This window comes from Choloepus didactylus, chromosome 3 (assembly GCF_015220235.1).
Source record: "Choloepus didactylus isolate mChoDid1 chromosome 3, mChoDid1.pri, whole genome shotgun sequence".
NCBI lineage: Eukaryota > Metazoa > Chordata > Mammalia > Pilosa > Megalonychidae > Choloepus > Choloepus didactylus.
The window spans coordinates 112544132-112559181 of record NC_051309.1 but is presented as its reverse complement, the minus strand read 5'-3'; the positions used below and the strand labels follow the sequence as shown (position 1 = coordinate 112559181).

The 15050-nt window shown below is 32.3% G+C and overlaps 1 protein-coding gene across 4 annotated transcripts in view; it reads left to right on the top strand.

Annotated features, from left to right (window-relative positions):
• Nucleotides 1-15050, top strand: part of CENPE (centromere protein E) — an 89948-nt gene that overhangs the window by 23372 nt on the left and 51526 nt on the right. For 3 of the 4 annotated variants that reach the window (XM_037830373.1, XM_037830372.1, XM_037830370.1), the window contains exons 13-23: nucleotides 693-851; nucleotides 946-1090; nucleotides 1784-1872; nucleotides 3058-3225; nucleotides 6954-7028; nucleotides 7257-7376; nucleotides 8536-8658; nucleotides 8739-8904; nucleotides 9306-9460; nucleotides 11130-11402; nucleotides 11559-11717. In XM_037830373.1, coding sequence (XP_037686301.1) covers nucleotides 693-851; nucleotides 946-1090; nucleotides 1784-1872; nucleotides 3058-3225; nucleotides 6954-7028; nucleotides 7257-7376; nucleotides 8536-8658; nucleotides 8739-8904; nucleotides 9306-9460; nucleotides 11130-11402; nucleotides 11559-11717 — 1632 coding nt within the window. The remainder of the gene's footprint in view (nucleotides 1-692; nucleotides 852-945; nucleotides 1091-1783; nucleotides 1873-3057; nucleotides 3226-6953; nucleotides 7029-7256; nucleotides 7377-8535; nucleotides 8659-8738; nucleotides 8905-9305; nucleotides 9461-11129; nucleotides 11403-11558; nucleotides 11718-15050) is intronic. The other variant, XM_037830374.1, reaches the window with a different exon arrangement.

Sequence of the window (15050 nt, the reverse complement as noted above, 5' to 3'; positions counted from 1 at the left end):
GAAATTATTTCAAGTTTTGTTCTTCATGTCCATTGGAAAATTTTGAGATTTTCAAATAAGCCAAATACAGATACTTTTAAAAGTCTTATAATCACAAGTACCTATGGAATTCGATTAAGACTAGACACCATGTATAGTTACTTAAAGCTATCTTATGTGTTTTTACCCTACCTTGAATTCCTCTTCTAACCATAAGATAGTAATCTAATAATATGGCATAATCATCTGTCATTCTAGTTTGTTTGACTGTTTTAACCATTGTGGCTCATATTTGCAGAAATTTTACATTTTTTATGATTTTTTTTTTAAATGAGCTAAAATATCAAATGGTACCATTAGAAGATGACATCTCTACCTTTGTTGTAGGTATTTAAATCTCTGCTTTTATGGCTTCACTGCTAGTTTTCCATATATTTTTAGGCAATTAATAGAGGTTGTTTAACAGCATTGTTATACTCTAATGCATGGCATGTAAAATAGTGATATGAGAAGAAATATATATTTTACTTTATTACAAATTTGAGAAACTATGGATCATGTTAACTACAATATTGGTGTTCTGGAGGTAGGGTATATTTTATTTCGATAGAATATAAATTTGTAATTCACATACAAATTTAATATTCTAATTTTGAAGGTTTTAGAATCTAGCTAGGCTTCTTATTAACATAAACCAAAACTACAATTTATAGGTTTCTTTAGAGACTCGGGCCCAAGCTATGGAAAAAGACCAATTAGCTCAACTATTGGAAGAAAAAGATTTGCTTCAAAAGGTACAGATTGAAAAAATTGAAAACTTAACACGAATGTTGGTGACCTCTTCTTCCCTCACATCACAACAGGAATTAAAGGTAAAATTTAAAAGATAACAGCTTAAATTGGTACATAGAAAATAGAATTAGTATTTCTATCTATATGAGATCATTTTTATTTCTTTCTCTTTAGGCTAAAAGAAAACGAAGAGTTACTTGGTGCCCTGGCAAAAGTAACAAAGTGAAGGACTCAAACTATGTTAATGAATTTAATATGACAGCATATATAACAACAAAAACACACAAGGGTGCTGTAACTTTAGGAGAAATTGATGAGTGTGGGTACTTTTTCAGTTGGAACTACTTTTAATTATAAAAGGATCCCTTTAAAGAGAGACTTTATAACTCAGTGTGATGAAAGTATTTAAATAAAACGTGTACACTTTAGAAATGATTACAGTGAAGAGTATGATAAAAAATATGTAATTTTAAGAAAGTAACTATTCAGAAAGTTGCCTATTACTTCCGAATCTCTTTAGAATAATATGCAATAGTTGAAACACAGACAAGATGGAAATTTTTAGTGTTTATTTTTGTTCTACCAATTATTCAATTAAGTTAATATCCATATAACATCTTTTTTAAACTTTCCTAATCTTGAAATTGTGGCATTAACAAAGGAACCTGTTTTAAAATTATGTCTCCAACATTATAATCTGTTTTCTAGGGGCATTTTAAAATCTATTTACAGTGATCAAATCAAATTCATAATTTGACCATTTTACCAATATTGTATTAAGGATCTATATCTTATCACTAATTGCAACCAGTTATCTTAATTCACACAATAATATAAGTGACCACATCTGTTTTTAATGTCTTCTTGGCATTCATATTCTGAGGAGCACTTATTAGCTAATTTGAGCTTATTATTACTTATGATCAGAGTATTGTTTATTAATCTTTAGTTTGACTTTTAGAAAACTTTATAAACGTGTTTATGGATGGATTTCTTTTTCCTCTAATTATAGCTGTCTGCTCAGAGTATGATGTTTTCAGTAACACCCTTGATACATTATCTGAGATAGAATGGAATCCAGCAACAAAGCTACTAAGTCAGGTAACAATGTATTTTACAGACCATTATCCTTTACTCGTTAAAATTCATTTGCTATTGGAGTTTACTACTACTGCAGCACATTATTAGCCCTGACTTAATTTTAGTAACAGTTTTGGTTCTAGTTAAGACATCTGCTACTCTTTGCACACCTGGATGATAACTATATGGCATCCAGAGGGAGGCTAAAAATTTCATGAGGCAGGTGTATGTTAACAGTTAAAAGGTTTTGCTTCTAAGTTTTTTACCAGAACCCAATATCTACAATATTTTTCAAGTTTGTTTTGACTTGGGCAATCCCATAAGTATGAAAGGGCTGATTTTTAAAGTGTCAAAATTCTCAGGCAGAGAGGAGAAGAATACTATATTAGGGATGGGTGATATTGGTAAATAACACTGAAAAATAAAGATAAATGGTCTTATCCAAATTGTTTAAGAATACTCTAATAAATACTTAAGTAAGTTAGATTCCATGTTTACTGTGTAGGCTATTAATGTTCAAAGATTGCTTCTTGGTAATTATTATTGACATTAAGTTAATCCCTATAGTATTGCAGGTGAAGTGCTTACATCCCAAAGACATACTCTAGAAGTTTATTGTTGTCGTTTTTAAATCCCTGTTATTAGCCTTTTTTTTAACACATAGTTTATCTCTTTATCATAATAGTATAGAAAATAGAAATAAGTCTCTTTTGAGTATGGGAAAACATAGCAGTCACTAGAGTTTTAGAGGTCAATAAATAACACCTCTGTTTACCTTCCTGAATTCAGAGCCATCTGAGAAACATAACAGGAGTCAGACAGGTAGAGAATTAAATTATCAGCCTTATTACGGATCAGAACTGACCTAGAGAAGGGAGCTTGGATTTGTGACCAAATGGGCTTCCCAGCACACACCCTCCACCCCCATCCCAACCCCAGCTGATCTTTCCCAGTCAGGCACAAGCAGAACATGTTTCAATCCCTTTCAAAATAGTCTTCTATTCTAAGGTTAGCTAGTTTACCAAAATGTAGGCCTTTTTTTATACTCTGGATCAAGCTAGACCATTACAAAGATATTGAAGAACAGAGGTCCTAAGTGACCAAATGATTCAAGGTGGTTTAACTAATTCAATTTTTAGTTAAGGAAACAAAGAATACATAATTTGAATTCCTTCCGACCTGAAAATCTGGTTTTGTTTATGACAGGAAAATTTAGAAAGTGAATTGGCCTCGCTTCGTGCTAACTATGATAGTCTGGTATTAGACTATGAACAACTAAGAAGAGAAAAAGAAGAAATGGAATTGAAATTAAAAGAAAAGAATGATTTGGATGAATTTGAAGCTCTAGAAAGAAAAGCTGAAAAAGATCAAGAGGTAAGAGATATGGAAATTTGAAACTAAATAAAACCATACTTTACAAAGAAAATATTCTTATAAATATATCAATATACGATTGTGATATTGAGGATGCAACTATTTTTCATATGTATACAAAATTTGGAAAACTTAGGAAATATTTAACTCATTAAAAAAATTTTTTTAAAATAGTTAAATCATATGTTTCACATGTGCTTATGCAGGAAAAGAAGGAATTAAAAACTCCTTTTGAATGGTTTAGTGGATCTGCCTATTAATGGATTTGTCTTGAGGAAGTGCTTTCTTTATAATTTGTATGTTATCGATTTTTAATTTATTGAGTGTTGCAGAAATGCTGTCAGGAGCATAGCCATTTCCTATTGCGACCACTATGAATTTTAATATCTAGCTGAATGTTTTATGCATAGATACTACATATTAATGTGGAGTTTTTTTTAGAAAGTATATTCCTTAATTGGTAGAACTTTATTAGAATAGGCGGAGACGCTGATTTTGCACATTTTGTTTTTCTTTCTCCGTATTGAGTTGTGAAAACTAAAACCAATGCTAAATAATTTTAATGGAATTTTTTTAAATGCAACTGATTACTTGAATTTTTTAAGCCATATCATATTAGACAGCAATCCAAAACCTAATCCAAAAAAATCATCAAACTTTGGGAACTCTAATTGTCAGAAAGACTTAAGTGTTTTCTTAGTACGAGGACCAGGTCCTTAACCTAGAGTCCTCAGACAGGATGAAATTATTTTGCAGAATTTTTTAATGCATATTCATTTTTCTGGAACAAGAATCCAAGGCTGTTATCAGAAATGCAAAGTGATCCATGAACCTCCCTCCAACCCCTCTCCTCTCCCCAAAATAAGAGCCAGTATTTTGGCATAGTTAAAATATAAGTTAATTTGCAGCTGCTTTTCATATTTCTGTATGAATAGCCCAAAGGACGTGATCCTTTTTCTCAGTATCAGTTAGTTTTCCCCCTTTACTTTTTAAAAAGAAAAAAAAAAGGATTCTGTGCCAAAGCTTTTATTTCCATTTTACCTATAATTAAAGTTAATCCTACATTTCCTAGGTTTTCCATCTAGAAAGAAAAAAGTCCCTAAGTTCTCAATAGGATATCGTTTCACTTGTTTTAAAATTTGCATATTAATAAAATGCAAAATGTCATGAATAAAACTGGATTTTGTTGGGAGGGGCAGTCTAGCTTCCTGGATAAAAGCATTATCTGGGGCAAAACTGCCTGGATTTAAATCCCAGTTTTGCCACTTACTAGCTGTCTGTGAATCTGTCTCTGATCAGAGAAACTGTCATGAATTACGAGCAAGGCCTTGAACCTCTCAGAACTTGCTTTCTGCATTTCTCCACTCCTGAGGTTAGGCAAAGCGCTTGCCATCATCCCATCTAACTCCAAAGTTTTATCTTATTTTTTGTATGTTCCTTATTATATATAACAATATGACATAAAATTGATTTCAAGTGTGGCAATAATTTCTCTCATTTTTCCTTACATCATTAATATATTACATTATTAGCAAAAATTGAAGCTCACTGAATGAGTTGAATCAGTGTGTAGAAAGATTATAAAATACCACAGAATGAATGACTTGTATCTCACATCTCACATTTCTTTTTCAGCCAACAGTTGAGGGGGAAAATAATTCTATTACCTTCATTGTTAATTGGGCACAAATTGAGATTTTGGGTTCTTTAAGGGAACCTAATGAATTATGTAGTAAAAACTTACCCTATTTAAAGACAGTTTTGTTATATCCATTCCATTGTAAACTAAAAATGTTAAGTCGGTCTATATGGAGTAAAATATATTCCAAAACTTAGATTTTAGGGAAAGGTTTAACCAAAAGGGAAAAAAGTCAAATTATGACATTAGGACATGTGGTCGTTGCCCTGGTAGCCTAAGGGTTTTATCAAAAATTACCAAAGCTGGGGATAATTTTCAAGTGGCAAAATAGAAATATATGATGCTTAAACTGTAATTTTAGAGGGAGGAATAAAAAAGGACATGTACCACCATACTCAGCAAGCAAGAGAAATCTCATCCAACTCCTATTTTAATTTGATTTATTTAATTTTATGATTTCTACAACTTAGAGATTTTTGTCTATGATGTTAAATGTGTCACTTCACTTGCCAAAAATTACAGTTGAAATCTGCAATATTTTCTTATCTAGCAATGGATTAACTGTTGCTCAGATAGTATTTTTAAATCCTTTTTGGTACTAGTGCACTTTCTCTTTATGCTAATTACTTTTGCATCTTAAACAATATGTTATTGTCATTATACTCCAATCTTTACAAAATTTACTTAACCTCCTTTTCTGTTTACGAGAATCAATACTTAAGATAAAATACTATTCAAATGAGAAGTAGGAAAATTTTCCCTCTTTCTAGAAGTTTATTTTCTAAAAATGTTTTCAAAAATTGATTGATTATTTGGTTCTTCATGTTTGGTAAATGTGATTTTCTTCCACAAAAATTAGAAATAGTCAAGGAAGAAAAAGTAAAAGATGAAGCCAATTTAAATTATAACCAATAGAAATGTCTAAAATCATGCTGTATGATAGGATAGTCAATAGCCATGTGTGGCAATTGAGCACTTGAAATGTAACTAATATGAATTGATGTAATACAGAAAAGAATGTAAAATATCTCATTAAATTTTTTTATAATGATTATATGGGGAAATGATAATTTAGATATATTAGATTAAATAAAGTTATTATTAATATTAATTTCACCTGTTTCTTTTTACTTTTTTTAATGTATCTACTAGGAAACTTTAAATTACATATATGTCTCATATTTCTATTGGACAAAACTGCCCTAAAATTGGAAGGTACAGCACTTGTCTGAAATCTAAAACTAGTCAGGACTGAACTAAGAATCCAGAAAATATTATTTAAACAAGATACTATTTTCCTAAGACCCTTACATTCTATTAGAAATTGCTTTTGCTGTTTACATTCTCATCTGATTGTGAAGATTAAGTAATTTTAAGGGAAAATATATTATCTTTAGTAAATTGTGTTTTACTTGTTTTGAACACAAAGGTTCTGGTACTCATTTATTGCTACAGATACTTGGACAGAAAGGAAACTTTTGTTATCTTTAAGAATTCCTTACATTTAGACAGTTGAACAATATAAACAATAACATCATCTTTCTAATATTTCCTATAGAATAAACCAACTAGGTAATAATTGATCATCCTATACTTCTTTAGCTTTGGTGACATAGTAATAAAACAGGAAAAGCACTACATGAAACTACCCTAAACCAAACTAAATTCCAAATCACAACCCATTAAAAAGTATGACAGTGTAGAACCACCTGGATCTTACAGGGTAAATTCATTTCAACACTTAGCCTAAAACAACAATCTAATAAAAGGATGTGGTTTTTTTTTAAGTGTGATTACCCTTTTCTTATCCCCTCTAAGTGGTGTATACTAATTTGCTATTGACATTTTTTGCAGCTTTATTAACAGATGGCATAATTGTTACTGGGGCCGTGCTGAGGTTTATTCTGATTTGTTTGATTTTTTAATTTTATGTTTTTAAATAATGAAAGGCTCATTGGCAGTAGCTTGAACAGTTGATCTCTGCTCACTTAACTGTATTGGGTGATTCTCAAGCAGTGAATGAATGCTGTTTTTCTTTTGCTTTATTAACTGTTGGTTTGCTCTATTGCCTGTTCACATGCTCCTACAGATGCAACTAATTCATGAAATTTCCAACTTAAAGAATTTAGTTAAGCATGCAGAAGTGTATAATCAAGATCTTGAGGTGAGCACTTGTGTTAGTATTCCTGTTGATCAATAACTAGAATTATAAAACATCAATTGTAATTAAGCATGATTTCAGAAAACAGAAGAAATTGTGTGTTTTAAATGTCAACAACTTTTTAAATTTTGCTGTCTACCAATTTAAGCTCTTTGTGTAAGTTTTTTTTTTTTTTTGATCCCTTAGAACTCAAACCAGAGGCCTAAATTATGTCTCTTTTGAATCTTTTAGAATGAGCTAAATTCCCAAGTACAGCTACTTAGACAAAAAGAAGACCAGATTAAGAAGCTACAGGAATTCATAGAGTCTCAGAAGTCAGAAAATATTAAAATGGACTTGTCATACTCAATGGTAAAAATCAGGTGTATTTTGTTTTGTAGTCATGTTAACATTTACATTTACAGTATATCATCTTCATTATCATAGCCAATAGCTTATATTGGGCCTATCATGTGCCAGGCACTCTTATAGTCACTTATTACAGTATAATATTTCTTTCAGTCCTATCAATAATGCTATAAAAGAGGGACTATTGTATCATTGCCATTTTACAGAAGATAAAATAATGACTAATTTTTAAATTTTGGGTTTCTGTTCAGTTCTAAACAAATGATATATTGCATTTTCATAATATAGCTATTTTAACATTTTGGTGACTATTCTTTCAGAAACTTTTAACTCTAGGTAACTTTAGTTGCTGTAAAATAGATCTTGGCATATTAGTTTCTATCTTCTTTTCTTTCCATTTAAGTTTTTCAGAGTAGTTGTCACTACCTTTTATTTATGACAAATGATACTATTCCAAAAGGAGTCACACTCTTTCACATCACACAGTTCTGAGGTTGGGAAGGAAATACTTTCATACATTCCTGGCATGCTCATTAATGGAATGGCAAGCAGAATTGTCTACTTTTTAAAATTGTTGTTTATTTCCTTCTTCTTAATATAATCATTCATTTATTCACATACTAATTTTTGCCAAGGATATATGGCTGAGTTAATGTACCTCTCTCTAAAAATGAAGTATGGCTCTTTCCATGTATTTATCTGGCATTTGCATTTTCTCTTTGTGAGTTGCCTTTCATCTTTTCTCTATTTTCCTAATGGATTATTTCCCCTTTTCTTTTCAATTTGTGATTTAATATCCTTAATATTAATTATAAACTACTTGCCTGTCATAATCTGGAGAGAGTAACTCAAAAACACATAGGGAATTTGAAAAGTCTAGTTGAACAACAATTGTATTACCCTTTATTAAATAATAACCGAGTTCTTAATTTATAGTTGTCCATACATTGCTTTGAAAATTGGGGGGAAAATTCTGTTAATATTTTTATTATAGAAAGTATCATTTCATTTATGCTAAAAATGTATTTGGTGATTAGCATATTTCACCCTTTTTAATAATGTGAAATTACATATCTTATTCTCTTAAGTCTTTTCCAATTAGAAGAAAACAAGATTTCACCAAATCCCTTTTGTCATGGGTATGTTATCCTTTCTTCTCCAGGAAAGCACTGAAGACCTAAAACAAATGAAACAGACTCTGTTTGATGCCGAAATTGTAGCCCGTGATGCCAAGAGAGAATCAGCCTTTCTTAGAAGTGAAAATCTGGAATTGAAAGAAAAAATGGTAAACAATTTTTGTGATATATATAAAACACTTATAACTACCAGTATATTTTTGTGAATTTTCTGTGTTTCTCTCAATAGAAAGAACTTTCAAGTACATACAAGATAATGGAAAATGATATTCAGTTATTTCAAAGCCAACTGGAGGCAAAAAAGAAAATGCAAATTGATCTAGAAAAAGAGTTACAATTTGCTTTTAGTGAAATAACAAAACTCACCTCCCTTGTGGATGGCAAAGTTTCAAAAGGTATTTTATAATTTCAGGCTTATGTTTGTGCAAATCTGACTTGTTCTAGAATTGTACCTAAAGGTGGCAACTATATATCAATAATTAAAAATCTATTATGCTCTGATTTTTTAAAATAGTTTATGTTATGTTTCAGTATCACTTGGTATTGGTTTTTACAAAGATTTCCATGAGCTTCAAATCATAAGATTTTAAAAATTATTTTTCAATAAACTGGACCTGATCTAGGAAAAGGTGATTCAAGAACTATTAAAAAATTCATTACCTGTTTGCCAGTCTTGACTCTTTCTTTAATAAATCTGATATAATATGATTTAAATAATCTAACTTTGTGTCTGTCTAACTTAAGGTTATCCCAATAACTATAAGCAGTTTTATTTAATTTACCAAAAACTTTCTAGACTTGCTGTGTAATTTGGAATTGGAAAGAAGGATTACTGAACTCCAGAAAGAACTAAACAAGAAAATTGAAGAAAACACAGCTTTGCATAAAGAAGTTAATTTACTCTCAGAATTGAAGTCTTTATCCCCTGACGTAGAAATGCTAAAGAAAGAGGTAAATACATTTTTAAACAATTAACCCTTCTTTCGATATAATTACCTTTGCAATAGTGCCTTAAATATTTTAACATGATTTATTTAAAGTAGCAGGCAAGTAGCACTATAAACATTAGTGCTTAACATTAATCAAGTCTTGACATTGAGTTTAACATAGAAATGAATATAGTTCACCTTCTTATTTCTTCTGCTGCTACTGGATGAAAAAATATAGTTTCCAAGTATATTTAACAGTGTATTTAGTAACATAATGTAATCCATATAGCAGCCATTTCTATAGTCCTCAAATGTTGCATTTAAACAGAAATCTGTGGCCCACTCTTTAAGTCTTTGCCTTTTTTTTTTCATTTTTTGTACCCATCATATCACTATGTTGAATTAAAAAGAGTAATGAGGTAAGAGGATAATATTGATAAAGTTTTAGAGGCCAGTGTAAATCTTGCAGACTCCTACACAATTCTGTAAACCTATGGCCTATCAGCCTTTCCTTTCTCTCTACCTTGCTAAAAGAAATTAAAATGGCAAGGATTTGAGTACTTCATTATATGGCAGACCTTAGGCTAAAAAACTTTTAGGAACATTATTTTATTTAATCATCTCATCCTATCACCCCTTTAAAGTAGGTGCTGAGGTTTAGCCCCCAAAAATAGTTATTGAACTGATAAGTGTTCCAGAAAGGATCTTCCTCCTAAGCCCATGCTTGTAGCAACTATGCTGTATAGCCCTTCTTTCCTTTTGTATCTCCTTTATCTCTCCTCTTTTTCCCATCTCCTTCTACCCTTCTACAGTGATTAAACTGTTTATGAGATGGATATGGATCACTTAAGTTGTTTGTGCATAATGTTTTTTTTTTAAATCTGTGCTGCAATCAAAGCCTTTAGAAAAAATACATAAATATAAATCCAGTTCTGTGAAAAACCATAAAATGCCTTGCCACACCGTAAAGTTAAACATAGATAAGGAAATAGACACATCCTGATTAGGTGTTTCTACTGGGTATCCTCTATGTAATCCTTACTAGAACTCACAGAGATTAGAAAACTGAACTTTGAAAATAAACAGAGTAATATATTAAGTTATAAAAATGTGACAAGGATATTGCCTTTGCTCATTCAAATCTTTGCTTAGTTTCAATGTTTTTTTTTTTTTTTTTTGAGATAAAACTTGTTTTTCCAGAAAACTGCTTTATGGAACACGCATTGCTAACATTCCTAAATCTTACTTCTTTTTGATAGATACATGATAAATCTGAAGAGCACTGTCTAACATCAGAAAAAGACAATTTTTTTTTCTGAAATAGTTCTTAATGATAGTAGAATTCAAGGGTTGATTGAAAAAATAGTAGAAACTAAAGATGACCTAGCAGCTACCCAGCTGAATAATAAAAGTACTGATCAAGAATTGCAAGATTTTAAATTTCATCATATGGAATTTGAGCAAAAGTATAAGATGGTCCTTGAAGAGAATGTGAGAATGAACTAGGAAATAGGAACTCTCTCTAAAGAAGCTCAAAAACTTGGTTTAAGTTTGAATGATTTGAAGATAGAGTTTGGTCCAAGATTCTTTGTAGGGAAATGATCTTTAGTTTGCTAGGATTTAGCTTCCATATGTGTACCTTAGAATGCTCTGCTTTTACCATATCACATTTACTTTTTTTTATTTTAAAGCTTTCTCACAAAACCCAAGAACTTCAACAGAAAACAGCTGAGGGGGAAGAAAGGTTAAGTGAAATGGAACAGCTGAAAGAAGAATTAGAAAATAGGAATTCTAGACTGCAAGCTATAGAAAAGGAGAAAACATTGATTAATGAGAAACTTCAGCAAACCTTAGAAGAATTAAGAACCATAACCCAAGAAAAGGAGAACCTAAAACAACTCCAAGAGAGCCTGCAAATTGAGAGGGACCAACTTAAAAGCGATATTCAGGAAACTGTCAACATGGTAAGAAGATTTTAAGTGGCTAAACTTTGAAAACTTGGGGTCCCCTTTAAAAAGTTACAGGAGCCATCATTATTTATGATCAAACAGCAACTATAAAATTATCTGACTTCTTGCACATTATTCTAATGGAAATTTTTTTATATCCTTCTGAAAAAGAACATAGACACCCAGGAACAATTACGAAATGCTCTGGAGTCTTTGAAACGACACCAAGAAACAAATAACGCACAAAAAATGAAAATTTCTGAGGGAACTTCCAGGAATTTGCATATAGAGGAAAATACAGGAGAAACTACAAATGAATTTCAAGATGAGGTAAAGGTTATTTCTTTTTGTTTTGAAGTTTTCATATACTTGTATGTAAGCATTCTCCTTTTTCTAACCTCAGACATTTAAGTGGTCACCTCTTATTTCTTATTCATGACAGTAATAATAACAGTAATTTATTTTTCCTTGCAATTTTACTGAGATATAGTCACATACCATACAATCATCCAAAGTGTACAATCAGTTGTTCACAGTATCTTCATATAGTTATGCATTCATCACCACAATTTTTGAACATTTTCATTACTCTAAAAATAATAATAATAATAAAAATAAGAATAAAAGCAGAAGTTAAAAAGAACACTCAAAACAACCCATCACACCCCACTATTCATTTACTTTTTCATCCCCATTTTTCTGCTTATCTGTCCATACACTGGATGAATGGAGTATGAACCACAAGGTTTTCTACAGTCACACGGTCACACCATATAAGCTATATAGTTATATACTCATCTTTAAGAATCAAGGCCACTGGGTTACAGTTCAACAGTTTCAGATATTTCCTTCTAGCTGTTTTTTTTTTTACTTCACTTTTATTGAGATATATTCACATACCATGCAATCATACAAAACAAAGCGTACATTCAGTTGTTTACAGTACCATTATATAGTTGTGCATTCATCACCAAAATTAATTCTTGATGTTTTCATTACCACACACACAAAAATAATAAGAATAAAAATTAAAGTGAAAAAGAACATTTAAAGTAAAAAAGAACACTGGGTACCTTTTCTTTTTTTTCCCTTCCCCCATTTTTCTACTCATCCATCCGTAAACTAGACAAAGGAGAGTGTGGTCCATATGGCTTTCCGATTCACATTGTCACCCTTCATAAGCTACATTTTTATACAATCATCTTCAAGATTCATGGCTTCTGGGTTGTAGTTTGGTAGTTTCAAGTATCCACCACCAGCTACCCCAATTCATTAGAACCTAAAAAGGGTTGTCTATATTGTGCGTAAGAGTGCCCACCAGAGTGACCTCTCAGCTCCATTTGGAATCTCTCTGCCACTGAAGCTTATTTCATTTCCTTTCACATCCCCCCTTTTGGTCAAGAAGATGTTCTCCATCCCACGATGCTGGGTCTGCATTCCTCCCCAGGAGTCATATTCCACGTTGCCAGGGAGATTCACTCCCCTGGGTGTCTGATCCCACGTAGGGGAGAGGGCAGTGATTTCACCTTTCAAGTTGGCTTAGCTAGAGAGAGAGGGCCACATCTGAGCAACAAAGAGGCATTCGGGAGGAGGCTCTTAGGCACAATTATAGGGAGGCCTAGCCTCTCCTTTGCAGCAATAGTCTTCCCAAGGGCAAATTCTGTGGTAGAGGGCTCAACCCATCAAACCACCAATCCCCTAGGTCTGTGGGCATGTTAGCAACCATCAAGGTAGGGCAGGCCAATACCCCTGCATTCTCCACCAGCTCCTCAAGGGGGCTCTGCATATTTTTTTCCTTGTTTTTTTTTTTTTTAAACTTTTTTTTTTTCCTAAATCAACTGTATGAAAAATAAAAAAAAATTTTAAAAAATTAAAAATAAAAAATAAAACATAAAATAAAAGAACATTACAAAGACACCATAACAAGGGAGTTAGAAAAAGACAACTAACCTAAGATAACTACTTTACTTCCAACGTTTTCTTACTCTACCCCAAGAAAGTAACCTAATGTAGCAACATTTCTGTGAACTTGGTCCTACTATACCCATCAGAAATTAACAGACCATAGTCATTCCTGGGCATTCCCAGAACATTAAGTTTACCCATGATAGCTTATCTGTTATTCTTGGATTATTGTTCCCCCTTCCTTAGTTGCTCTCTATTGCTAGTTCCCCTACATTCTACATTATAAACCATTTATTTTACATTTTTCAAAGTTCACATTAGTGGCAGCATATAGTATTTCTCTTTTTGTGCCTGGCTTATTTCGCTCAGCATTATGTCTTCAAGGTTCATCCATGTTGTCACATGTTTCACGAGATCGTTCCTTCTTACTGCCGTGTAGTATTCCATCATGTGTATATACCACATTTTATTTATCAACTCATCTGTTGAAGGACATATGGGTTGTTTCCATCTCTTGGCAACTGTGGATAATGTTGCTATGAACATTGGCATGCAGATATCTGTTCCTGTCACTGCTTTCCGATCTTCCGGGTATATACCGAGAAGTGCAATCACTGGGTCGAATGGTAACTCTATATCTAGTTTTCTAAGGAACTGCCAGACTGACTTCCAGAGTGGCTGAACCATTATACAGTCCCACCAACAATGAATAAGAGTTCCAATTTCTCCACATCCCCTCCAGCATTTGTAGTTTCCTGTTTGTTTAATGGCAGCCATTCTAATCGGCGTGAGATGCTATCTCATTGTGGTCTTAATTTGCATCTCTATAATAGCTAGTGAAGCTGAACATTTTTTCATGTGTTTCTTGGCCATTTGTATTTCCTCTTCAGAGAACTGGCTTTTCATATCTTTTGCCCATTTTATAATTGGGCTGTCTGAACTATCGGCCTTGAGTTGTAGGATTTCTTTACATATGCAAGATATCAGTCTTTTGTCAGATACATGATTTCCAAAAATTTTTTCCCATTGAGTTGGCTGCCTCTTCATGTTTTTGACAAATTCCTTTGAGGTACAGAAACTTCTAAGCTTGAGGAGTTCCCATTTATCTATTTTTTCCTTTGTTGCTTGTGCTTTGGGTGTGAAGTCTAGGGAGTGGCCACCTAATACAAGGTCTTGTAGATGTTTCCCTACATTATCTTCTAGGAGTTTTATGGTACTGTCTTTTATATTGAAATCTTTGATCTACTTTGAGTTAATTTTTGTGTAGGGTGTAAGGTAGGTGTCGTCTTTCATTCTTTTGGATATGGATATCCAACTCTCCCAGCCCCATTTGTTGAAAAGACTGTTATGTCCCAGTTCAGTGGCTTTGGGGGCCTTATCAAAGATCAGTTGGCCGTAGATCTAGGGGACTGTCTCCAAATTCTCAATTCAATTCCATTGATCAATACGTCTATCTTTGTGCCAGTATCATGCTGTTTTGACAACTGTGGCTTTATAATAAGCTTCAAAGTCAGGGAGTGTAAGTCCTCCCTCTTCATTTTTCTTTTTTAGAATGTTTTTAGCAATTCGAGGCATCTTCCCTTTCCAAATAAATTTGATAACTAGCTTTTCCAAGTCTGCAAAGTAGGTTGCTGGAATTTTGATTGGGATTGCATTGAATCTGTAGATGAGTTTGGGTAGAATTGACATCTTAATGACATTTAGCCTTCCTATCCATGAACATGGAATATTTTCCATCTTTTAAGTTCCCTTCTATTT